The 24,487-nt window shown below is 63.8% G+C and overlaps 2 protein-coding genes and 1 long non-coding RNA gene across 16 annotated transcripts in view; 2 read left to right on the top strand and 1 right to left on the bottom strand.

Moving 5' to 3' along the window:
* Positions 1 to 11,381, top strand: part of RGS12 (regulator of G protein signaling 12) — a 132,766-nt gene extending 121,385 nt beyond the window's left edge. For 5 of the 6 annotated variants that reach the window (XR_011538379.1, XM_070613442.1, XM_070613444.1 and 2 more), the window contains 2 exons: positions 989 to 1,471; positions 10,906 to 11,381. Coding sequence is in view for 5 of the 6 variants with exons in the window: in XM_070613442.1 (XP_070469543.1) it covers positions 989 to 1,471; positions 10,906 to 11,132 (710 nt within the window). In the remaining variant the exon portion in view is untranslated. Of the gene's footprint in view, positions 1 to 988; positions 2,857 to 10,905 lie in introns of those variants that run through there. The other variant, XM_070613443.1, reaches the window with a different exon arrangement.
* Positions 127 to 18,848, bottom strand: LOC139082410 (uncharacterized). 2 transcript variants are annotated; one of them, XR_011538382.1, is made up of 3 exons: positions 18,658 to 18,848; positions 8,418 to 8,547; positions 127 to 4,175 (listed from the first exon to the last, which is right to left on the bottom strand). It is a non-coding gene; the product is annotated as an uncharacterized lncRNA (long non-coding RNA). The 2 variants fall into 2 exon arrangements; XR_011538381.1 differs by having other exon boundaries at positions 127 to 4,772; positions 18,658 to 18,846.
* On the top strand, positions 13,827 to 22,762 carry HGFAC (HGF activator). 8 transcript variants are annotated; one of them, XM_070613447.1, is made up of 14 exons: positions 13,827 to 13,996; positions 14,558 to 14,738; positions 14,893 to 14,989; positions 15,266 to 15,345; positions 16,060 to 16,182; positions 16,323 to 16,454; positions 16,639 to 16,749; positions 16,834 to 17,008; positions 17,331 to 17,416; positions 18,080 to 18,335; positions 20,467 to 20,606; positions 21,006 to 21,146; positions 21,244 to 21,392; positions 22,510 to 22,762. In XM_070613447.1, exons 1-14 carry the CDS (start codon positions 13,883 to 13,885, stop codon positions 22,690 to 22,692), a joined length of 1,968 nt encoding a protein of 655 aa, XP_070469548.1. In that variant the 5' UTR covers positions 13,827 to 13,882; the 3' UTR covers positions 22,693 to 22,762. The 8 variants fall into 8 exon arrangements, with proteins under 8 accessions (XP_070469548.1, XP_070469547.1, XP_070469550.1 ...); XM_070613446.1 differs by having other exon boundaries at positions 17,331 to 17,446; XM_070613452.1 differs by having other exon boundaries at positions 13,846 to 13,996; positions 16,122 to 16,182; positions 17,331 to 17,446.
* Positions 22,763 to 24,487: the final 1,725 nt, after the last annotated feature.

The following is a 24,487-nucleotide window of genomic DNA, read 5'->3' as shown; positions in this document are numbered from 1 at the left end:
ATCCAGGGAGTACTTCCTAGTCAGCTGGGCTTGTCCCAGCTCCTTGTGAAATCCAACCTTAAAACCATACAACCCGCTCCTTCGGCCACAGTTGGCCACAACGAGGCAGCAATGAAACACACACTCGCTCTGAAGTTTGTGTATTTCTGAGAACCATTAAGATTTGAGATTTTAAACTCCTTGTCTTTTATTAAAAACTAAGACTGTAATTTAAAGGCTAGAGAAAGCTCAGTTTAGACATCTTCTACTTTGAATTGTGAGCTCAAATCACAATTAAAAAGCTGCCCAGGTAAGAAAAAGAAGAGTTCTGGAGGAGCAGCCAAGAAGCTGGAAGTATACAGCAGGCAAGCGAGGATGGCTGGGGAGGGGCAGGCCCACAGGGGCTGTGGAGCTCCGGGCAGGAGGGGAGTCAGGGCCAGGCGCTGCCCCCAGGCCCTGTCAGGACCACCCTCTGCGAAGAGCTGGTGTCCCCAGAGGCCTGGCTTCACACGCTGCCTCTCAGGGGTTCTTCTCCCCTTGTCTGGGTGGGCTCACCCAGCTCCCAGCTTGTGAGTGCCCGGGACTCCTGGCTCTGTGGTGCCCAGGGTCTGGCCAGTCCCTTCTCTCCAGGCCATGTCAGGGGCCTCCAGCGGGATCAAACCCTGGGCAGAGTAGACACTGTGCCAGTAAAGCACGGGCCACACACGACTGCGTTCAGTCCAGGGTTTTGGTTTTTCCAAGTCTGGACTTCACACAACTGCATTTTCAGGGGGGTACAGTGCTGTTTGCGACTCCCAAAAACACACTGTGCCAGAGGCCCGGGTCTTCCTTCCCTGCAGTTCTGTGGGCCGAGATGGTGGAGAGTGCAAGCGCCTGCTGGCCCGCAGCCCTTCGAAGGCTCAGGGTGGGACAGCCATCACGAGAGCTTTCCAGACGAGCATTTTTTGCTGTGGCACACCTGAGTATGAAGCTCTCTAAAACGTGCTCACTGTGGGTTTTCTTCCAATAGAGTTTTTTGAGCTCATTTCCAAAGCTCAGAGCAACAGAGCAGACGACCAGCGCGGGTTGCTGAGGAAGGAGGACCTGGTGCTGCCTGAGTTTCTGCGTTTGCCTCCCAGCCCCACCGAGCTCGCCCTCTCCTCCCCGCCCACCGCCAAGGGCTTCGGCAAGAGGACAGCGGCAGCGGCAGGCCACGGCAGGGAGGAGGCTCCCCAGCCCAGAGAGCCCCAGGGGCCCGCCCGAGACTGCCGCGACAGCCCGGCGACAAGCCCTGGCTCGGCCGACAGCCCGCCCTTCTCTGCGCCCCTGACCCCCACGCCCCGCGCGCAGGAAGTGGAGGCCGGGGGCGTCCAGACTGTGGAGGGCGAGCACGGGGCCGACCTGACGCTCACGGGGGAGGGCGACATCAGCAGCCCTAACAGCACTTTACTGCCGCCACCCCCCGCCCCGCAGGACCCCACCCCGCAGGACCCGGCCGGACCTCCGAGACCAGGTACCTCCCGGCTTGACTCCCCCACACACCTTTGACTCTTCTCCTCCACTGTCCACCCAGTGTTGTCCGCCCAGTTTCCAATAAAAAGAAACAGCTCTGCTAAGAGCCTGTGCCCCAGTCGTCTATCTGGCAAGGCGTTTGGGTGTGCCCTCCTCCTCCTCACTTACTGTATTTATTGCCGCTGCCTCTGCCTTTTCTGGAAGGAGGGCCTCGCAGCGGCTGAGGTCACAGTGCGGTCGGAGGGTCGTGGAGGGCCTGGAGTGCCTGTGCGGCTGTGGTGTGACGCTCTGGAGAGGGCGAAGCTCATGAGGGCGCCCGCACCCAGACAGACAGCGCCGCTCCCCTCACCCGCCTCCTCCTTGGTCCCAGGGCCACTAACACCAGCCAGCAAGGCCCTGGAAATTTCTGAAAATTTATGTGTTAACTTTTAAAATTTGGATAGCTAGTGTTTTAGTCTCAAGACTGAAAAACAAACCGGTATTGTCTTGAGCACGTAAGTAAAGCCACCCGTGACTTAGACAGGACTGCGCTCTCGGACACAGTGGTCCACCGCAGGGCTGTTCCCACTCCGCCCGCTCGGTCACACAGCAGGTGTGTCGGGCCTGCGTGGGCCAGGCAGTGGCTCAGCGACCAGGGCGTCAGAGGAATTTCTGTGGGGTCCCTGACCTCGAATAGTCCAGGTGTTTCTCGGAATGGAAGCAGGAACTTAGTGTGTGAAGGTGACAGGAATGGCAGGTGGCAAGACTAGTCCTGAGAACCACGAATGTTAGAAGGTGAGACGAGGCTGCTGGCCTCCTGGGAAAGGGGCCTCCAGGAGCAGCTCTGCTCCCTGCCGCGCCCTTGCTCCGTGGCCTGTGTGCCTGCGTCCCCTCGTCCCCGCAATGCAGGTGAGGCCTTTTCACTGTACACTTTCAGAGCCCCTGGTGGCTGCCCTTTCCCTTCTCTATGCTCCGTGATGTGTGGACACTTCTGGATATGATCTGCTGTTGGGGGCGACATGGACCCCCCGCTTTGCTCGGGCCCCTGGTCCAGGATGCCTGCGGCAGTCCAAGCCCTGCCCCAGGATCGGGTCTTGTGGGGCCTGCAGCCCGCATCTCGAGGGGAGCGGGGGGGCATTTGTCACTGTGTTCTGTATACGTGTACACATCCGAGGGCTTTGGAGGACAAGTGCTGTGTTGGGTGGGCTCCCCTGGCACCCCACTGAGACAGCACGTGGACGCGGACGCGGGAGCAGCCACAGCCTTCCCATGTGTGTCGCACTTCTGCACGGTCTGCGCTGCGCCTGACTTTCCCTTTCTGCTCTTCGTTGTAGCCACCTGTGTGTAGTTTTCACCTAAGTTTTGAGTCTGTGTTCTTCCAAGAGTAATAAACTCTAGATCTCATCATTGCACTGGTTTAAAACTCTTTTCTTTCTCATTTGAAAATTCATTTCTGCTTTAGAAAACTATAGATGTATTTTAATCCAGGGAAAATATTCTATATTTTAATGGATTCATTACCTTAATATACTGGCTTTTAAAAATCTACCATTCACTCAACAAATATTCTTGAGTGCTTCACACACACCCACAAACACCATTGTGCAATGGCCGCAGTAACGAGAGTGACGAGGGGGGCAGGTGTGACGGTGGGGGACCGCTGACCCTGGGAGACCACCACCGCAGGAATGGGGAGACTGAACCCATGAGGCTGCAGCCTAACGTGCCAGGGGCCACCTCCCTGAGGACACGGGGCAGGCTTGGTGGTCCGGCCTCCCCCGTCTGCTGTTACCTCCAGGAGAGGAGAGTTGGGTGCAGGCAGTGGCCACTGAGCAGCAAGGCCCAGTTCTTCCGGCTTGTTCTTCATCAACCCGGAGCCGAGGTTGGCCGTGGTCTGTTGTTGGCCTGTTCTCTCAGCTCCACCTGCCTCCTGTGGCGGCGGGCCCACATGGTTTACCCACTCGGGGCTCAGTCTTCCCGCCCAGCAACCATCAGCATGGCCATGTGCCCAGGCCAGGCACTCTCCATTCCCTGGGCTCATCCCTCGGGGACGTCAGCATCTTCTGTGCACTAGCAGTCCCTGATGTGTTCAGGGCACAGGGGGTGGCACCAGCCATGTGGGAAGGGAGGTCTTCCCAGCGCCCTGGCAGGCTCCTCCTGACCACCACTGGCCGGGACCAGTTCCATGGCCCCTGCTAGCCCCCCAGCCCGCGGGAGATGGGGACCCTGAACCCTTGGCTCTCAGGCTGTCCTGAGCAGGAGAGGGGGTGGGAGGGGCCTTGGCCACAGGCCAGTGAGGTGGGCCGTGAGGAGCTGTGAAGGATCTGTGGTCCGTCCAGAGTCTTCCTGGAGCTGACGAGGCTGTGTGTGGGGAAGGGCCTCAGGAAGGAACTTCCTCCTGCGCAACACCCACGAGAGCCGGCCTGGCTGGGCGGCCTCACCTCAGGAGCCACAGAGTTTGGTTTCTCCTACGGACTCTGTGGCAGAGACTCACTTATCCATGGGGACCTTGTGTCTATTGCCTCCACGTTACAATGAAGGGAGACCCACGCCTGAGACCTCCGTCCTGATGAGGAGTGTCTCTTCGCCCTTGGGCCAGGCGCGTTGGGCTGAGCGCTGCCTTGTATCTCCCAGGCTTTGCAAAGCAGCGTTGGTCCAGGGCACGCTGACTGATTCTAACAGTTGCTGTGAAATGTTTCTTAGCAGCATGGAGGCCACTGCAGATTCTGTCCAGGGTGAGAAACAAAACGTGGTGATGCTCCTTGGGCCCCCAGCCCCACGGCCATGTCTGGGCCATGCAGCTTGTTAGGGGGTTGCCAGCAATGTGCCCCCAAGTAGGGAGGGTCTGCCTCTGAGAGCCGTGCTGCTCGCTCACCTTGGTCCTCCATCCCCGGCACCGGTGTACACAGGGTGTCTGTCAACACCCTATGCGGGCAGAGTATAGAGACAGTCAAAAGGACATGTGGACCCAGAACTGAGCCCCCAGTGTGAAGTGCTCCTTCCAAAGGCACAACCTAAAAACCTGTCCTGTGGGTGTTTTCATCCTAATTCCCAGCTGCCTTCCTAACTGGGACCTATTTGTTTCCAGCAAAAACTCTGGAAGCTCGTGGGCATCCTCTGGCGTTCCCTGTCCCAGGTGGGGAGGACCAGAGGGGCGGTGGCAGTGTGTCCTCAGGTCCTGGCAGAGCGAGAGTCAGGTTCCAAGTGCTGGTCCTACAACACCCGTGCAGAGGGTGACACTGTCTCAAGGGTGTGGGCACCCACTGGGAGAAGACGCCTGTGTCCACACACTCAGAGAGGGTGTGCAGATAAAGGGCACCTTCCTAGTGAGAAAAACACATCTGTTGAACTGAGTTTTTGGTGAGGGTGTCCAGAGCCAGCTGAGGAGCTGCCCTCGGCGCTGACCGGTGGCCCCGGCAGCCCCGGCGGCCCTGGTGGCCCCTGCCCCAGGCCCCCCACACTCAGGCAGTGTTGGACTGAGGCTGGGTCCTTGCCTTGGCTCCCAGGTCTGAGCATTCAGCTCACACTCAGTGCTCAGCATTGACACGTGAGTAAAGGGTCAGTGGGCCGTGACCAGGGTACAGATCTTGACCTGGTGTGATTCGGGAGAGGTCTTTGTGAGGGGATGTTTGGAGCCCTTCCCCAGGGCCTGGGCTCAGAGAAATTTCTGCTGAACTGCCCTCCCTCTGTCTAATGGATGGGCCACAGGGCCAGGAGGGGCCCCCCACACTCTCCCAGCACTGCCCCAACTCGGCCCCCTCACGCAGGCACCAGGCCCATGGGGCAGAGCCCGGTTTTCTCTCACTGCCCTCTGGCTGTGCTGGTGTTGGAGGGCTGGGTCTGGGTGCTGGCTGAGCCCCTCCCAGCCCTCTCCAGAGGCCGGGTTCTCGGGGCCCCACAGGCCAGGCTGGGCTCCCTGCTCCTCTCCTCAGCTGGCTCTGCAGCAGCCCTTGGCCATGGTGCAGCCCCTCAGTGACCATGAAGGAGCGCGGCTGCCAGCAGAGCCGCACGCCCCGCCCCAGAGAGGAGTCCTCGCACAGCCATCCCAGCCCAGGGTCCCAAGGCAAGGAAGGGTGCTCAGGCGCAAGGAGATGCTGCTCAGTGGGGGGGGGGGGGGGGGAGGTGGAAGTCACCTTCACTGGGAGGCTTCATGCCCCACTGTCCTGGTGTCCAGGGTCCCCAAAGGCACGTCCAGTTACTAGAGTGGCGACTCTCAGGGAGCCCCTAGCTCACTTCCTAACAGATACGGGTAGCTTTCCCTGTCTGCTCACACGCAGACCACCAGCCACGGGTTGCTGTGGCCTAGTAATAAGGTTCCCATGGGAATGGAGCTGGACCGTTGACTAGAGGCCACGTACCCACTCAAGGGGCGATGCCCTTCACCTTGGTAGCGAAGGTAGCTGGACCACATGCCCTTGGTGTGGCCATGAGTCCCAGGAGCCCATTTGTGCCTGGCTGCTCAGTGGTCAGCCACCTTCCCTCCTTCTCCACCCCTAACCTGGACCCCTGGCCACAGTCTCTGTGTGTCACACCTTCCCAGTCCCAGGTGAGGTGGAAGCCCTGGGCTGGGGACACTGCGGGGGAACTCTGCCTTACTCCAGTTATGTTCAAGACAACAGCCATGGGGAGGCCTCCTCTGCTACTACAGTCCAACAACCTGTCCCCAGGGGTGTCAGAGCCTCCCGGGACAGATATGCAAGTCTCCCCAGCCCAGGGCTTGGCCTCTTGTTCCAATATCTGTTCAAGTCTGCACTTGTCCATTCAGACATTCTGTCTCCCCAGCAGAGGTTTGGGGGTGATCGAGGGCCGCCTTGCCCCCATGCACACTTGCCTTCCAGGGGCAGACGGCTCAGCCCTCACCAGCACAAACCATCATGTGGATGGGGCAGCTGCCTGGCTTTCTTGGGACATGTCACTACTAGGGGCCCTGCCACCAATCTCAGGCCTGTAAGTCGCCAGGAGGGCAACTCTCCACTTGGGGCCTCTCCAGAACCCCTCTTTCCACCAGAGCATGTTCTGCTGCTCTGGCCTTGCCCTGGCCAGAAGGACCTGAGTGGACCTTCTCCTGTAGATGCCTGGGGGCTCCTGCACTGGCCTGGCCCACTCTGCCGGCCTCCATGGACTTCCAGGGCTGACCAAGCTAGCCCAGCATCTCCCCAGACCCCTGGGATGGCTGTGACAACTCCGTCCTCCTGGCTGCTCTGGCCAATAGCCCTGGTCTCCCGCTGTGCATCCACCCTCCTCGCCCCATCTTCTCTGTGTGTCCTCCTCACTGTGCCCTGCAGTGGGTCTGTTCCATCTGATCTCTGGGTCTCTTAGAGTGGAAGCCACGGGCCACCAGTGGCACATAGCATGACCTACCCCCACCCCCACTTTCCCCTCCAGCACAGCACGGGGTCCTGGGCCTTGGCCGCTGCTCCCTCTGGGACCGGTACCGCGGGAGCTCCTGCCTGCATCCTCTCCCTGGGGCCTGCATGCCTGCGCCAGGTGTGGCCCCACCACTCCCCATCCCTGTTCTCCCCACAGATGCTCCCTCCCTTGCCACGGCTGCTGGGGCTGTAGACCGGTGCCCTGCAGCTGCGTACTGCAGAGTTGTTGATGAGACGATTCAGAGCATGGGGGGCAGAAATTGCAGCAAAATGTCCAGAGGATGGGGAGGGTCCCTCTGGGGGCAGGGAGGGCCCTGGGACAGGCAGCTAGGGTCAGGTCCTGAGAGAGAACCTGGAGGTGGCTGAGGGTGCAACCCTGTCCCCTGCTGACCTTGAGAGGAGGGTCCTGACTTGCCGCCACCTTCTCCCAATGTGGAGGCTTAAAGGACCACAGGAGACTTGGCAGCCAGCGCAGAGAACGCTGGTGGACAAATGAAAGGGTCGCCTGAGGGACGAACAACAGACAGCGGGTGAGGGGCTGACCGTGGGTGAAGGGAATGTCTCCAGGCTCTCGGGACAGGCGCTCCAGTTCCGGTCTACGGTGGGGGCTCCAGCACAGTCCCCCCAGGGAGGGCCTGACTGCAGGGTCGGAACTGCAGACCTTGGTCAGTGAAGGGATGGGGTCTGTGTGCCCCTGGGAGAGGAGGGGTCAGAGGGCAGCCTGAGGGGCGGGAGACAAGTCTGTGGGTGTTTGAGGGACCTGAGGCAGAGGATCCAGATGAGGCTGCACAGGGAGCGAACCTTTTGCAGAGCAGAGTCAGCCTCCCCTTGGAAGTGACAGCCCCTGGAGCCCTGTGGGGCCCTCTTTGTCGCCGTCCCTGCTAGGCAAGGGCTGGAGGAGGCTCGGGAAGCCGCGTGGGCGGCCGCTCCGGCAGGCCCTGGCATGGAGGCCGTGATGCCGCCTGCTGCCTGGGGCTGGACCCCTGTCACTGAGTCACGGGCCCGAGCTGCCACTCACTTAGGAGAGCAAGTCTGGGCCAATCAGGCAGGAAGGGCCTGGACCTCGGCCACCCTGCCTGTGATGTGCTTGTCCTTGGCCCGTGGACAAAATGCCCCATCCCCAGAAACAGGCGTTCCTCCCAATTCTGAGCCCACCAAGCTGCCTGGGGGTCAGAGGGGCCTGTGGCCGAGGCCCATATCTTCAGGCCTCCATCTTCCTGGGGTGCAAACGGGGCTGGACGGGCGAGGGCTGAGCCCCTGAACCCCTATGGGGTTACAGGTCCTTTACCCTCTAGACACATGCCCCAAGTGGGGAGAAACAATTGAGGGGGCAAACGCCTGCCTCTCTCAACGATCCCAAATCCAAGGTGAAGACCCGCCCCACGCTATCACCTCCCGGCCCTGCAGCCTGGCACTTGGGGCCATGGGGACCCAGTGACAGGCAAAGGATAGGGTGGATCCCAGCAGCCATAGTGGAACATTTGTTGAATGACTAAAGGTCTGTCTTGGAGAAGCTTCCAGTCACGGCTGCTCCATGTGGACCCCTGGACCTCAGGGGAACTAGCTTTTCCTGAGACCCTCTCCCATTGCCCGACCTACCTCAGTAGGATACACACAGCCTGGCCCGAGCAGCCCCGTGTGAGGCGGGGGATGACACGTGCAGCCGGGTGCCCTGACGCTGATGCGTTATGTAGGCTGGGGTGAAGGGCTCCTCGTCCGCCGCCTCCACCTGTGATTAGAGAGGACGCCGCACTCTGCCTGCAGGCCAGGACTTTCCCAGGTGGCTGTGTAGAGGCACTTCCAGAGGCATGGGTGCCATGGGGTCAGGGGACCCTGGAGGCCATGGAGCAGCTAGGGTAGCACAGGCTGCTGACCCCCATGGCCGTCCCCACTCTCGCTTATAGGCCTCGTACCCATGGGGGCAGATGAGTCTTCACCTCTACCAGCAAGGCCGGGGAAACTGAGGCCCAAGGAGGGGAGTCAGGGCAGCAGGACCCTGTGTCCCTGGGGGCTGGACTCCTCCTCCAGCCTGTCTGACATGGGCCCGCCATAGGCACCTGAGGGTCCCTGGCACCAGGCTCACTGAGGCCACCCCTGCAAGATAGGCTAGGGCTCCTGCCCAGCCCCAGCCAGCCCCGGCCCTAAAGTCCCGCCTGGGCCCCGTGCTGCCTGGCCCCCATCTGGGGGTGAGCCTGGGGGCTCAGGGGATGAAGATGAGGCTGAACACTGGCCAAGCACCCACTGTGCTACCCTCTCTGGTCCCTGGGGACCGCACCCAGGAAGACATGTCTCTGTCCTCCAGGGGCCCCTCCAGGTACCAGCCAGATGTGACAGCCCTGGGGCGGGCGGGCCTCCCTGGGGGAGAGCGTTGGCAGGGAGGTAGGGCTGCCCACCCCAGGGTCTAGAAGTTTCCAAGGCAGTTTCAGGCAGCCTTGGAACTCCTAGGGGTGAGGTGGGGGCTTGGAGCCAGAGGCCTGCTGACCACTGAGCAGCCTGGAAGAGGGCGGACGGTGGGGCTGATACGGAGGAAGAGGCACACGGCCTGAGGTGTTGGGGATAGGGTGGGAAAGCATAGCGTGGCCCCCAGAACCGGAGCAGGGGCTGGAAAGGGCGGACTTTGTAAGGGGGAAAAGTTGGGCCTGAGGCCACAGGCAGGTGGATAAGCAGGCAGCCAGGTTGGGAGGGCGCTGGCGGGGAGCCAGAAGCTGGGCTCGGGCCCCTGCCCTGCCCTGGCCTGTGGACTGCAGCCCTTGGAGAAGCCCCGCACTGAGGTCTGTGGGTGGAAGCCTGGAGTTCCTGGTTGGGGGCTTTGCCCTGAGGGTCCAGCCCGTCTGGAACAACCCCACCCAGTGCTTGGTCCTTCCCCCCAGTCCAGGCAGGGGTGCCTCCCTGCTAGGACTCCCTGGTATGGCCGAGGGCCTCGCCTCACTTCCCACCTCCCCAAAGGCCCCTTGGCCTGTGGACAAGCCCTGCAGACAGCCCTCCAGGAGGGATTAGGGGGTCCATACTAGCCCGGGGGGAGGGTTGAGTGGGCAGGGTGAGATGACCCTGGGGGCCTCACTGTGGCCCTCTGTTCCTGAGCTGCAGCGGGTGTGGGAGTGACACGGGGTGTCTGAGGGGCAGGGTGGGGTGGGGGCAAGAGTTTCCCCTCATGCTCTTTGCTGGCTGCACCCTGCTCCGGGAGGCTGACTCAATCCCATGAGCATCCTCCGGGAGCCCTGGTGGGGCCCTGGACCCTGCCCCCTCTCCTCTCCCTTTGCCCATTTCTTCTGCCACCCCAGCCCCCCCTGACAAGCACTGAGTCCTCGTTCCTGCAACGCAAACCCACAGACCAGTCACACCCACCTTCCCCACTTACAGCCCTGGTGAGGGGACAGCTCAGCATCGTCAGGGCTTGGGGAGGGGCATCTAACGCCACAGGAAGAACGAGGAGAAGGTGGCACGGGCAAGGCTGGGGGCTGAGGCCAATGGGGAGCTGCAGGGGACTCAGGTGCTGAACAGCTCTTGAGCTCTTCCTAAGGAGGGGGCCCTGGCTCAGGGGGACAGCCCCGAGCCAGTGAGACGCCCCGGCTGGCCTGGCACAGACTTGAGGAATGCAGGGTGCAGGGGGCCCTGGGTGTCCCTGTGGCAGGTAAAGGCCTCCCCCGGCTCCCACCACCCAGAACTTGGGCCCTGCACACCCAGACCTCATCCCCCAGCACCGGCCCCTGCCTCTGCTCTCCCCACCACCTGCCTGCACCAGCCTGTCGATTCAGGGTCCTGGCTCTCTTGGCTGAGGGACTCTCCCCATAATGCGTGGCTTGTCTGCCAGGGCCCCTCCACGCTGCTGGGTGTGCCGTGGGCCTGCGAGGGGCTGGTGGGCCCATGAGGTTGGCACTCTGCAGACCTTCCTGGCACTCCTGCCCCAGGCCAGGGGGCCCAAGGTTGGTCACCCGTCTCTGGGATGCATTTGGTGTTTCGGGAAACCCTCCCCAGGCCAATGTCTGCAAGGAGGGTGGGGAGGGGTCTCCTGTCCTGGGTGCCTGCAGGGCTCCAGAGCCCAGAGCAGGACAGACAGGTGACAGCCTCTTTCTTCTCCCTGTGACAGGAGGCGGGGCCCGAGGCAGCCGAGGCCTCCCGGTCAGCACAATCATCGATGTGGACCGCGTCGCTGGCTTGGCACCCGGGCTGGGCGGCAGCGTCTCAAGAGTGCGGACAGGCCCCCGGAGGTCACGGGCCAGTGGGCCCCCAACATCAGACCTCCCTGGCCTGAGCTCCATCCCAGACCGGCCGGCCAAGCCCAAAGCCAGCCCGCACCACGCGACCTTCGTCTGAGGCTGCCCGCAGCCCTGCCCCCGCCGGCCGTCCCTCCTGAGCCTGCGTCTGAACTGTGCCGCCCGGATACACGTGTGGAGGCCCGTGATCTCGAGGGGCAGCCCGAGCCCATCTTGAGGGCCTTGGAGCCAAACCAGGACAGGGCCGAGGGACCTGGCTTTGCCACGGCTGGCTCATAGGGCTCCTCAGACCCTGCACCCCAGATGCCCCTCAGCATCCAGCATTCTCCCAATAAAGTGACCTTGAGGACCCCGCGAGTGTCAGCCTCCTGCTGGGTGCTGGAGTCCCAGGCTCTGCCCTCAGGGAGCCCTGTTCCCGTGGGCTCTGTAATCGCATCAGGGGCGGGGCTGGGGAGAGGAGGGGTCTGTGTGGTGAGGTCACAGGTGGGCAGGACCAAGGCTGAGCCCCGCAGGGAGCGAGGAAGCGAGCTGCTTCATGCAGCCCCCAAAGGTCAACCCACGGTCTCCTCTCCAAGTGGCCGCCGCTGGGGGCAGGGCTCGGCCTGGGGGACCTGGGGAACTCAGCAGGTCACTGTGGTCTGCAGCTCTGAGCCAGGTCTCCTGCCCAGGCTCTGGGTCTGTGCTCTACGAATCCCATGGGCAAAGTGGGCACCTTTCAAGCTGCTGTGCTCTGTCCCCCTGCCTTGGCCTCATTTAGAGGGGGGGTTTGGCAGGGCCTGTCTGTGAAAGGATCATCTGAGTGGAAACCTGGCTGCTGAGAAGGCCTGGGAAAGAGTGTCAGGCCATGCAAAGGCCCTGAGGCTGGAGTAAGTTTGATTACAGAATGGCTTGAGCTGAGTCAGGAGGGGACTGGGTGGCAGGCTGGGCCAGTGGACAGGGCCACCATGTGGTGGTGGGCTGAAGCAGATAGAGATGGTGCCATTGGCCAGGTTGCCTCGGTGGAATCCCAACCTTGAGCAGCGGAGCACTGAGGGCCCCCCCACACCTCTCCCTCCTCAGAGTTGGCGGGGGAAGGGTGTCTTGTCATGGCAGGTTTGTCAGAGAGGGCCCTAGGCCTGAGGGTGCACAGCAAGGCTGCTGGGGTTCTGGATGCTTCCAGGGAGTAAACCCCCATGAGTGGTGCTCTGAGCAGGGGTCTGGGGGAGGCGTCAGAATGGAAGAGAGGGGCCCAGCACCCACTGTGCCCCCAGCACCCACTCTGCCCAACACCATTGTGTGCCCAGCACCTCTGTGTCCTCAGATCCCACTGTGCCCCCAGTACCCACTGTGTCCCCAGCACCACCATGCCCCTAGCACCCACCATGCCCCCAGCATCCACTGTGCACCCAGCACCACTGTGCCCCCAGTACCCACTGTGATCCCAGTACCACTGACCAGCACCACTGTGCCCCCCACTCCCACAGTGCTTAGCACCACTATGCCCCCAGCACCCACCATGCCCAGCACCACCATTTCCCCAGCACACACTGTGCTCAGCACCACTGTGCCCCCAGCTCCCACTGTGCCCCCAGCACCCACTGTGCCCCCAGCACGCACTGTGTGCCAAGCTGAGTATCCACTCAGTTTCCACTCTCCCTTCCTCTGCACAGAAGGGAAAACGGGGGACCAGACAGCATGCAGTTTGGGGCGCACAGTGAGACAGCTGCAGTGCCAGGCCAATCCCCAGGCCAAAGTGAAGAGTCAGCCACCAGCCTTCCCTCAGCCCCGTGCGGGCGCCGAGCTGACTCATGGGGAAGCGGCGGGGCCCCGTCCCTGCGGTGGCTTGGAAATTGCAGAAGAGGTTCTGCGGTAGCTGTGCTGCGCCCCCAGTCATGCATTCCGGGGCTGGCTGAAGGGACTACTGCGGCTGCAGCCAGGGATAGTGTCCCCATCCCGGGCCACAAATAGGAACAGCAAGCTGCACACAGATCTAAGCAGGACCCCAAGCCAGGTCTCTGTGGCCCATGATGGCCCCTGGGTGTCTGGCTAGGGCTCTGCGGGGGACCAGAGATACCCAGAGACAGCCAGGGCTTGGGATGGGGTGGGGGGCAGACCTGGACGGAGATGGGGACAGTGAGGTCATCTAGACTGTGATGGGGGAAGCCCAAGGCTGAGGGAGTCCAGGGGCGGGAAGGCTTCCTGGAGGCAGTGCCTAAGCGGGTCCAGGATAGGTGGGGGAGGGAACACTCCTGGGCACTGCCTGGAGTTAGGGCAGGCTGACTCTGGCACTACCCACCTCCCCCCGGCTCTACTCCCACGAGGGTCCCCACTCCAGGCTTATTCCGGGAGGGGCCAGGCTGAAGTGCTGGGGGCAGTGGAGGTCTGCGTCCTGGGATCATTGTAACACACCGGTGGTGTGCACGCCCTCCTCTCTGTGCCTGGCCTGTTGCCATGAGGCCAGCACTGCACCCTCCAGGCCTGGGCCCTCGAAAAGTCTCAGCACTGGAAGCCGCTCTGGTTATGAATAATTCACAAATAGGCAGCAGCCAGCCCCTCGGCCAGGAGGGGACTGGAAGCTGGGGCCGGGAGTCGAGCAGGGCTTGCTGAGTCATCCTGGAAGACTTCTTGGAGGAAGCTTCTAAGCTAAGACTCACGGATGCTGGCAGGCCCAGGGCCAGCATGGCTGAGGCCAGAGGGAACAGCTGGGCCCTCTGGCCTGGGTTGGGTGAGCTGGGCAGCAGATATGGTGGACTTGTGGGCCCAGCACGGGAGGCAGCCAGGGTTAATCATTTCCAGGCGGCCTTGACCCCACCTGCCGTGGCTGCTCTGCTCCCGCCTCCTGCTGCCCCTCACGCCAGCTCAGGAGGAGCCATGGGGCGCCGGGCCTGGGTCCCCAGCCCCTGCCCTCTGCCCGGGCTCTCCCTGCTCCTGCTGCTGCTGCTGCTGCCGCTGGCGCCTCATGGGGCCCGGCCCCGGGCTGGCAGGGTGAGCGCTGACCCCATCACACAGTGCCATGGGCTCCTGTGCCCACTCTGGCTCCTGAGGCCGAGGCCAGGCAGGGCTGTGGAGCGGGCGTGAGGCCCGATGTGGTGAAAGCTGGCCTTCGCGGCTGAGGTGGGCTTGCTAGGCTGGCCCGTGGACCGGGGCCTGGGGCCTGGGCTCCAACTTGCTGGGCCCCCACCCTCTCTGGGCCCTGTTGGGTCCGAGTGTCTGGTGGGAGGTGGGGGATCTAAGGGCCTCAAGCTGCTCCTCTCCATGCCCTACCGCAGACCCCCAGGACGCGGGCCTGGAGGGCGGGGGGGGGGCCTGGCCTGGGCAGACCCCGAGCCAGTCTGTCTAACCCCTTGGGCTCGGCAGGAGGGGGAGGGCACAGGCCCAGCTGAGGCCTCAGAGGTTTCGTGTCCCCCTGGTCCCTGCTCCAAGACTTGATGGCCCCAATGCGGAAACTGAGGCCGAGGCTTGCAACCAGCTCACCTGGTGGGTGCTGACTGGGAGGGGGGCCTGTCCCACAACGATGCTGGTCACACCCCTCTTGGCTCCTCCTAGAACTATACGGAACCCCCAAAACCTAAAGCCACAGTGACTCCTGGGACCCCCGTGATCCCCGTGACCTCCGTGACACCTGCGACCCCAGCCACGAGAGCTTCAGAGGCAGAGGGACCCGGTGGTGAGGGACTCGCCCCTCCACCCAGGGCGGCCCCCTCCAGCAGCAGCCCTGGGGGCCCAGGTGGGTCAGGAGGGCTTTCTGGAGGAGGTGGCCGGCTGCACCTGGGTGGGTGGGTCGGGAGGAACACAGGCGGCTGCTGGGGAGCGGGGTGTGCGATGGGGTGTCAGGAGGTGTCCAGCAAGGGAGCCCCCTGACCCCTGCCCCTCCCCTGCAGTGCTCACCGAGGACGGGCAGCCCTGCAGCTTCCCCTTCCGCTATGGCGGCCGCATGCTCCACTCCTGCACTTCGGAGGGAAGCGCCCACAGGAAATGGTGGGTCCCGGGCTGCAGCAAGGCCTGCAAGCACAGACCACCAGCCTCCCCTCCTCCCAGTCCCCCCAGCCTCCCACTACCCCCGGAGACCTTCCCATCCTCTGCCCTCCCTACTCCACAATGAGCCTGGCACACAGCAAGTGTCACGAATGAATGAGTGAGCGAGTGAATGGGAGAGAGCTCCCAGAGTGGTCAGAGGGGCACCCTGCGTGGGTCAGGGCTGGGATGGGCAAGTCTGGTCTGGGACTCCCAAGTCACTGTGTACATTGCCCCCAGGTGTGCCACGACTCACAACTATGACCGAGACAGGGCCTGGGGCTACTGTATGCAGGTCCCTGCGCCCCAGGAGGGCCCAGGTGGGTGCCTGGGGGTCTGGGACGCCAAATCTTGCTAGAGGGGGCTGGGGCTGGGGCTGGAGGGTGAGCTAGGGAGGCGCCAGGGTCAGTGTGCTGATGGGGGTGGGGATGAAGGGGACAGAGCTGCGTCGAGTGCAGGAGGGGGCTCCAGGATTGATCCCACTGCAGGCCTGGTGGGCCAGGCAGAGGCAGAGAAGCAACCAGGCCAGGGGATCACAGGAGTGTAGAGCGGGGAGCCTCTCCCACACAGGACCCCGCCCTTGCCAGGAGCCGCTGCCTTGGTCATTGCTGGGGCCAAGGCGCCCCCTGGTGGTCAGGCCAGGCCCTGCAGCCACACAGGCAGAGCCCCAGACAGGGGTGAGGACCTGTGGCATCTGCAGGGTGCTGTGCCAGCAGCCTGCTTAGTAGGGTCTGGGGGCACAAGGGAGGGGACTCTGCTGCCTGACAGGGGTGGGTGGGGGTGGGCTTCCAGGCTGCCGAGTGCAGAGCCAGAGGCCCCCCGCCAGGGTCTAAGCGCTGGGCAGGGGGTCTGGGGAGGGCAGGGAGGCCTGTGCCTCCCAGGGCACCTGCATTTCAAGGAACCCAGGGGGCCACTTTAAGGCGGCAGGCCTGATGGAGGCACTGGGGTCCCTTGGCAAGCAGGGAGGGTCACAGGTAGGGGAGATGCGGCCTGGCTGGGCCCTCAGACACCCCCACCCCTCCTGTGTGTCCCAGCTGGCCCAGATCCCTGTGCCTCCGGGCCCTGCCTCAACGGGGGCTTGTGCTCCAACACGCAGGCCCCCGAGTCCTACCACTGCGCCTGCCCCGTGGCCTTCACGGGCAAGGACTGTGGCACGGGTGAGCGGGTCCATGGGGCCGCGGGTCCAGGCCAGGTCCTGGGAGGATGGGGTGGGAGGGTGCCTGCCGAGGGCGGGAGGGTCCCCCCAGGGGAGGGTGGTGGCGCGCAGGGAGCAGGGCACTCACTGTGTGACCCGCAGAGAAATGCTTCGATGAGACACGCTACGAGCACCTGGAGGAGGGTGACCGCTGGGCCCGCGTGCACCAGGGCAGGGTGGAGTGGTGCCAGTGCGCGGGGGGCCACGTCCAGTGCGAGGGCACCCGCCACACAGGTACCTATGGCCAGGGAAGGCGTCCCAGAGCCTTCCCAACCCGTGTCCCCATCCCACCCAAGGGGAAGGAACTTACCCAGGGTTACCCAGCACCGAGCTCCAGGGCTCCGACCGGGCCCTGACCCCACCCCCATGCGGCCGGCACCTCAAGGCGTGAGGCCTAGCTTCTGAGTCCTCCCCCTAGCTTGCCTGAGCAACCCGTGCCTGAACGGTGGCACCTGCCACCTGATTGTGGCCACTGGGACCTCCGTGTGCGCCTGCCCCCCGGACCACGCTGGGCGGCTCTGCAACATCGGTGAGTTGTTTGGCCCCCTGGGGGCTGGGGGTCAGCATGGATGCAGCCCGGGGCCAGGCTCACTGCACACCATGCTGCCCACAGTGCCCACCCAGCGCTGCTTTAAGGGGGATGGCACCGAGTACCGAGGCGTGTCCAGCACGGCGGCCTCGGGCCTCAGCTGCCTGGCCTGGAACTCCGACCTGCTCTACCAGGAGCTGCATGTGGACTCGGTGGGCGCCGCGGCCCTGCTCGGCCTGGGCCCCCATGCCTACTGCCGGTCAGCACTGGCCTGGCCCACCCCAGGCCACCGCATCCAGGGCGGGCGGGTGGGGTCTGTTGTGGGGGAACCTTCCAGGCCTGGCCTGCCCCTGGGGGCGCCTGACCCCTTGGCCTGGGTGGCGGCCCCAGCAAACGGGAGCCTGCGGCTGGGATCAGGCCCACGGGGCCTAAGGCCACTGTGTCCATTTGTAGAATGAGCAAAATGCTGTTGGGGAAGTCCCAAGCCCCACCCTGCTAGGTGTCCCCATTTCTCTCTCCCGCTTGCCCTCTCTGAGGGGCCGTGTGGCTCCCCACCCCACCCGCCTCTCCGTGCTCTCCAGGAACCCGGACAAGGACGAGAGGCCCTGGTGCTACGTGGTGAAGGACAGCGCGCTCTCCTGGGAGTACTGCCGCCTGGCCGCCTGCGGTGCGCGCAGCTTGCTCCCCTCCCACCGAGGTCACAGCAGTTTGTCCTGTGGTCCTCCCCACCCCACCCCCATGCCTGGCCTTCTCTCTCTGGATGACCACTACTCCATCTTAGAAATGGGGAAACTGAGGCTCACTGGAGTAGAGCTGGTCCAAGGCCCTGCAGTAGGCTGGCACCAGGGGTCAGAGCAGGCAAGCCGGTCACCAGGTCTTCTGGGTGGCTCCTGCCTAGCCTGAACCCGTGCCGGGACAGCTCCCAAAAACATGGGTGGGAAGCCAAGCAGGCACCCCTGGAGACAGACCCTGGGGGTGGGCAGCTCCAGGAGGCCAGCCGGCTCTCTGACCATCCTAGGTTGGCTCTGGGGTCCAGGCTGCTGGAAGGGACGTGAACACCTGCCAGGTGTACTAGGCCACTCTGGTTCCCACAAGGCCTTGTGACCGGATATTGTTCTCCTCATCCTACAGATGAGGAAACTGAGGCTCAGAGAGTAATCATGTGCCCATGAGGGCTGAGCTGGACCCAAGCCCTGGACCCTCCCCCAGACGAGCTGCCCAGGGTGGAGCAGGAGGCGGGTGAACCGCCAGGGGGCCTGAGGATGGTGGACAGTGGGTCCAGCCAGCACCCTCTCTGGCCGGGGGTATGACCTATGACCTGTGCTCCCAGGATCCCTCACCAGAATGCAGGCCCCACCCCCCGAGGTCCTGCTGACCCTGCGTGAGCCCGCCCCAGCTGGACGCCAGAACTGCGGCAAGCGGCACAAGAAGAGGAGCTTCCTAAGGCCACGCATCATCGGTGGCTCGTCCTCGCTGCCTGGCTCCCACCCCTGGCTGGCCGCCATCTACATCGGGAACAACTTCTGTGCAGGGAGCCTTGTCCACACCTGCTGGGTGGTGTCTGCGGCCCACTGCTTCTCCAACAGGTGAGCAGTTCTGGCCCCAGTGTCCACAACCCCCATGCCATCCCTCAAACCATCCCTCGTCCATCCCCATCACCTCCACCCACCCACCCACCCACCGGCCATATCCCCACCACCCATTCCACATCTTTCCACTCCATCCACCACCCATCTACCCGCCCCCATGCATCCATCCATCACCTACCCTCCATCCCCCATTCCTCACCCATCCATCCCCACCCGCCCACTCACCCATCCCTCACTCTCCCTCCCCATCCTCCATCTGCCTGTCCTCATACATTTCTTCCTAACCATCACCCACGTGTCCCCATGTGTCCCCACCTACCCATGTAACCCCCATCCTTCGGTCCCTCCGTTCTCCGTGGCCCCTCTGATCCACGTGGGACTCAGTGCTCAGCCCAGCGCTAGGCATGGAGGCTGCAGAGACCCACCCCGTCCCCAGCCCGGGTTGCTGCTCCCTTCCTTGCCTTGGGAAGCCATCCCCGTCCCTAGGTGGCCGTCCAGTCCCTGCACCGGGAGGTCTGGGCAATCGTGCCCGGGGCGGGGCGCGGCGGGACGGGGCGGGGCGGGGCGGTGCTCGGAGGAGCGGGGAGCGCGCATGCGCACCAGGGCGGTGGGCGGAGCCAGTCCCCGCGCAGACCCCTCCTCCCAGTCTGCGCAAGTGGCACCAGAGGGGGCAGGGAGTTGGAGGCCCCGCCCATTCAGCGCGTCCAAACGGCGAAGGCAGGGTGGGGCTGACAGCCGAGGTGGGGCTCGAGGTGCGAGACCCACCACTGCACAGCTAGGGGGCCAGCCAGACCCTGCCTTCTCCCACCGCTGTGATAGGGTTGAGGCTCTGCCTGGGGGGCTCCCCCTGGGGGTCCGGTGGGAGGGGATGGACCTGACAGTGGCATTCCAGGCGTCAGGATCTGGGGGAGGCTGAGGGTTACCCCAGGGAATACAACGTGGGGGGCGGGACAGTGGGCGGAAGTCCTGCCCTGTGCTGCCTGCTGTGTGCCCTGCGGCATGCTTCCTGCTGGGCCTGTGAAATGGGACCCCTGAGGCCTCCCCAGCGAGGAATAGGATGAGAGGGTTAAGAGGCCTGGGGAGGGGAGCAGGCATCCCCTTCGGACAACCAGGGAGGGGCTGGGGAGGGGCCAAGCTGCCTAGGGGTACCCACCCACTGTGGGCCGGACCCCAGGTCTGGGCAAGCAGGGCTGTGGAGGTGGGTGAAACAAGACAGGCGTGGATGGGCATGGATGGGCATGGATGAGGGCAGGGGCACAGGAGGGGTACCTTACTTTAGTGGGGGCAAAGAGCAGACCTGGGTGCCCAGAGCCTGTGGAGAGGACGCCAGTGCCCCCTCAGCCTGGCCCCCGGCTCCACACAGCTCTTTCAGCCCCTCGCGCTCTTCGGAGGCCTGGGTGTTTCAAGCCACGAGCTCGCTGTCCACGCACCCTAAGAGGCCGCCGGAGTGAGGCCCAGGAGCCCCCAGCTCTGGCCCTGGACTCGCATTGCTGGCCCTGCCTGGGGGCCAGGGCACCGAGCCCCACTGTGTGCTGGGCATCCAGCTGCCCTGGGTGTGGGAGCCCATTTTCCAGGAGGGACTGAGGCCTGGGAGGGCCGAGTGGCCGAGGTTCCGCAGTGGCCTGGAGGTGGAGTCCCACGCAGAAGGGCCGAGCCAGGGTGAGATGACCACCATACACAGCAGATGGGGAAAACGGAGGCCCAGGTCGGGAGCAGAGGGGCTGACCAAGGGGGCCCAGGCCCTGTGCCCAGCGGGAGTGAGGGCCTGTGTCTGGGGCACTGCACAAGTCAGACATGAGCTGGGGCCGGGCTGCAGGCAGGGTCGGGTATCCATCCAGTGGGGCCCAGTCTCAGGGCTGACCCCGCCTGGGCCTGCATGAGGCCCCTCTGGTTACTAATGGGGTTGTGTTAGAGGTGGTGCTGCCCAGGACTGTGGGTGCGGCCCTGGTGTCTCGTCTGCCCACACCCAGTCCCTGCTCAGCCTCTCCCCAGGGCTGCGGGGCCTGCTGGGCGTCGCCCTCCTGGGGCTGTCTCTTGGATGCACAGGCGCCATGGGTAGGGGGAGAGCCAACCTCAGGGGCCCGAGGGGAAGGCCAGGGTCATGCTGCCACCAGCGCCCCCTGCACAGCCCCTCCAGGGAAAGCGTCTCAGTGGTCCTGGGTCAACACTTCTTCAACCGCACGACGGATGTCACACAGACGTTTGGCATCGAGAAGTACATCCCGTATCCCCTGTACTCGGTATTCAACCCCAGTGACCACGACCTCGGTGAGGCTCGGGGCACGCTGGGGGCAGGGGGTCTGGGGATGTGTGCTCGCTGCACACCTGGGACCAGAGCCAGGAAAGAGGCAGGGGTGGGCCCCAGGCAGGCCTGGGAGTCCTCAGACAGGGGCCGGAGAGGGGGAGAGGGAGGGCAGGGAAGGAGAGACACAGGGGAAGGGAGAGTGGAGGGGGAGGGGCAGGGGCCAGGGCAGCAAGGGTGCCGGTGTGGCAGAGCGGCCTCGGCCTGGCAGGAGGAAGCCCTGGGCGGGCGCTCCAGCCCCTCCTGGGTCTCCCAGGCCACAGCGCCTCTGCCCAGGAGGGCTGCGCTGCAGTGTGACTCAGTGGCCACGCTCCGTCCATCACACTTCCTGCCCCAGGCTGACCTCTGGCCTCTCTCCCGCCCAGTGCTGATCCGGCTGAAGAAGAAGGGCGACCGCTGTGCCGTCCGCTCCCAGTTTGTCCAGCCCGTCTGCCTGCCGGAGCCCGGCAGCGCCTTCCCCGCGGGGCACAAGTGCCAGATTGCGGGCTGGGGCCACCAGGATGAGAGTGAGTAGAGGGTGGGGGCAGCGCGCCAGCGTCGTGCCCAGGGGAGCGGAGGCCAGCCACGGCGAGCCCGCCCACCCTGAGAGCCCCGTGTCCCCAGACCTGAGCGGCTACTCCAGCTCCCTGCGGGAGGCACTGGTGCCCCTGGTCGCCGACCACAAGTGCAGCAGCCCGGAGGTGTACGGGGCCGACATCAGCCCCAACATGCTGTGTGCCGGCTACTTCGACTGCAAGTCCGATGCTTGCCAGGTGAGGCCAGACCTGCCGCCAAGTCTCGGAACCACCTGGGGAGCTCAGAGCCCAAAGGGACCCCGACCCTCAGGGCCAGCCGGGGAGCCAGGGCAGAGAGCGCACCTGCTAGCTGGGGGCCAGCCCCCAGGGTGGGTGCTCACCCCCTCCGGAGGCCCTCACAGCCGGGCAGAGAAGTCCCTCCTCCCGGTGATGGGGAGACGGAGGCCCAGGGTGGGGCTGGCGTCACAAAGCCAGACACGGCCCAGCTGTCCAGCCAAGGGCAGGGCTGTCTGCACAACACCAAAGGCCAAACCTTTTTCACCCAGAGTTCCCCGAGGTGGGCTCAATCGATCAGCCAGTCCCAATAATTGACGCCTATCGAGGGCTCCACGGGTGGGGTCTTGTTAGGCTGCACGTCAACCCTGAGAGGGAGGAGCTGCTTTACTCCCATTTTATAGGCGGGGAAACTGAGACCAAAAGAAGTCCAAACACTCTTCCAAGGCCACACAACTGAGAATTGGCAAAAGAGGTGGGGGGCTTGACACCAGACCATGTGGTACAGGGAACACCCTTGGGGGAGTCAAGGGTGGCTTCATGGAGGAGGGGACATTTGCACTTGTCCTGAGAGGTGAATGGGAGTTTGCCAGGGGGCGAGGAGGGCATTTCAAGTGAGGGGGAGAGCATGTGCCAGCACACAGGGGCCCACCTCGTCCATGTGGGGTGCCAGTGGGTGGGGCGGGGCCAGACTGAAGAGCGCCTTGCTGGTCGTCGAGGTGAGAGGGAGCCACGGTGGGGCTCGAGCAGGAAAGACTGGCCAGATGCTGCCGCAGCAGCCAGGAATGAGATGACCGTCCTGTCCACGGCATTCGGGGAAAGTGGACAGTTCCCTTACTTGGAAATACCTTTGCCGTCTGTCCCCCCTCTGTCAGGAGTCCCCCTTGAGAGCTCCGGGGGGTCCTGCATCACAGGGGAGCTCTGAGACCCGTCTGGACTTTCGGTTCCTCTAAGGACATTTTCAGGGCTGGGATCAGGGAGGCCGGGGCAGGAGGGCCGGTGGGGCTATTCCGGGGTGCAGAGGAGCTGAGCCACGGGTCTCCCCAGCCGGCCCTGGCTCTGACCGGCTGCTCCGCCGCAGGGGGACTCAGGCGGGCCCCTGGCCTGCGAGAAGAACGGTGTGGCCTACCTGTACGGCATCATCAGCTGGGGCGATGGCTGCGGGCGCCTCAATAAGCCAGGTGTCTACACCCGAGTGACCAATTATGTGGACTGGATCAACGACCGGATTCGGCCCCCTAAGCGGGCTGAGAATCGCTCCTGAGACCCCCCCGGGGGGCATCCTGCCTCCACTCTGTTCCCTGCCTCATGGGCAATAAAGACATTCCCAGGAACCGGCCTGTCCTGCTGCCCGCGCAGCCCTCTCTCCCGGGCCACCAGCAGCCCACACTTGTGGGTGCCGTGGCCTCGGGGCTGGGGCACCCGGAGCCAGCACCCCAGCTGCCCTGCCTCAGTGGAGAAGGGAGCCTGCGACCCCATGGGGAGGGTCTGGCCCTGTGGCCCAGGGAGTTGCGACAGGGGGTCCAGTCCAGGCCCTCTCCAGAGCCTGCACCCCTCTCAGTCCCCCAGGCCTGCCCCTGGGCAAGTGGGGCTCAGGTCTGGGTGCCCCGGGTTGTCCCAGGGCAGGCCTTGGAAACCGAGTCCAGGCCCCAAGGGCAGGGCCCAAGCCAAGTAATGTGCAGGGTATTAAAACTTAAAACCAAACCCAGGCTCCCTCACCCCACCCTGGGAATGAGGCCCTCCACCCAGAGCAGCCCAGAAGGGCAGGGGTCCTTCTCTGCACAGGCCCTACCCGCCATTCTTGCTCCTTGACACCCAGAGCCGCCTTCTCTCCTGTCATCTCCATGGCCCGCACCCTGGACCAGGTCTTACCGCCTGTCTCCAGGTGACAGGCCAAGGCTTTCTCCATATCACTGCCTCCCACACCTGTCTTGGAGCCTCCCCTAATCTCAGTGGTCTGATGCCCTCCCTCCAGCCCCTCTTCTGCCCCACCCCACCCCCTAGTCTGTGCTCTGGCCCCGCCAGCCTCCCCTCTCTTCCCGAAACTGACCAGCGGCCCTTGCTCATGCTGGTCCCACCCCCACCGAGAATGTTCTCTCTGCTTCTCCCTTCACTCGTCCTTCAGAGCTTGGGCCACACCCAGCTGCAGAGGAGGCCGGGAGGGCAGGGAGCAGGATCGTCACGACTCCGTCAGACCATCATGAGGGGTGCGCACTGTCCCACACAAAGCCAGGCTTCTGACAGCAGAGTGAAGGGACAGAGGGACTCGGGGGGCAACCAGCAGGGGTGCAAATGCTGTAGGTGGGACTCAGAGCCCTCAGCTGGCTGGAGCTTGCTGCTGAAGCCCCCACTGTGTCGATCATAGGCCAGGGCAGTAACTGGGGGACAGAGGCTGCTGCCATTGCCTGGGAGCACGGCGAGGGGAGAAGCTCCTCATGAAGGTGGGGCCTCTGACAGCCTCTTCTGAGCCTCCGAGAACTGTATCGCTTCAGTTCCACCACAGCCTCACCCGATGTGAGTTCCCCCTGACCCTTCTGCCCTCTGAGTGTTGACTGTGGCTGCCAGAGAGGTGAGTGACATTGACAGACTGTCTAACCTCAAGCCAACCTTGCATTCCTGGAGTGAACCCTGCTGAGTCAGTGTGAGCTGGTGTCTTCCATTTACCCTCCCGATTTAACCCCTGCCTTCTCCACCTTGGGCTCTGCCCCAGGAGGCTGGTCACGATGGACTGCACAGGTGGGGTTCTGTGCCCTTTGGGTCTTTGTGGGCCACTGGGGAGGTCACCAGCAGGAGGTCAGAGGAGGGAGGAGAGTGAGATTGGGATATTGATTTCCCTGGCTCCCTCCTTTTGGGGTTCTCTTGGGGTCACCTCAGTGTTATAGGTTGAACTGTGTCCTCCTAAAATTCCTATGTTGGAGTCTTAACCCCTAGGACCTCAGAATGTGACCTTATTTGGAGACAGGGTCTTTACAGAGGGGATCAAGTTAAGATGAGATCTCTAGGGTGGGCCCTGATCCAACATGACTGTATCCTTGTAAAAAGGGGACATTTGGCCAGAG

Source organism: Equus przewalskii, chromosome 3 (assembly GCF_037783145.1).
Source record: "Equus przewalskii isolate Varuska chromosome 3, EquPr2, whole genome shotgun sequence".
In the NCBI taxonomy this organism is placed as follows: domain Eukaryota; kingdom Metazoa; phylum Chordata; class Mammalia; order Perissodactyla; family Equidae; genus Equus; species Equus przewalskii.
The sequence above is the reverse complement of the archived record's forward strand: the minus strand, read 5'-3'. Positions and strand labels throughout refer to the sequence as shown.

What these genes read in the sequence shown, in the direction of transcription:
- HGFAC (XM_070613446.1), top strand. Translation starts at nt 13,883, where the DNA reads ATGGGGCGCCGGGCCTGGGTCCCCAGCCCCTGCCCTCTGCCCGGGCTC. An exon ending in GGCCCCCATGCCTACTGCCG is followed by an intron (nt 17,009 to 17,330) that starts GTCAGCACTGGC and finishes CGTGCTCTCCAG; the next exon opens with GAACCCGGACAAGGACGAGA. An exon ending in CTGGGGCCACCAGGATGAGA is followed by an intron (nt 21,147 to 21,243) that starts GTGAGTAGAGGG and finishes CCGTGTCCCCAG; the next exon opens with ACCTGAGCGGCTACTCCAGC.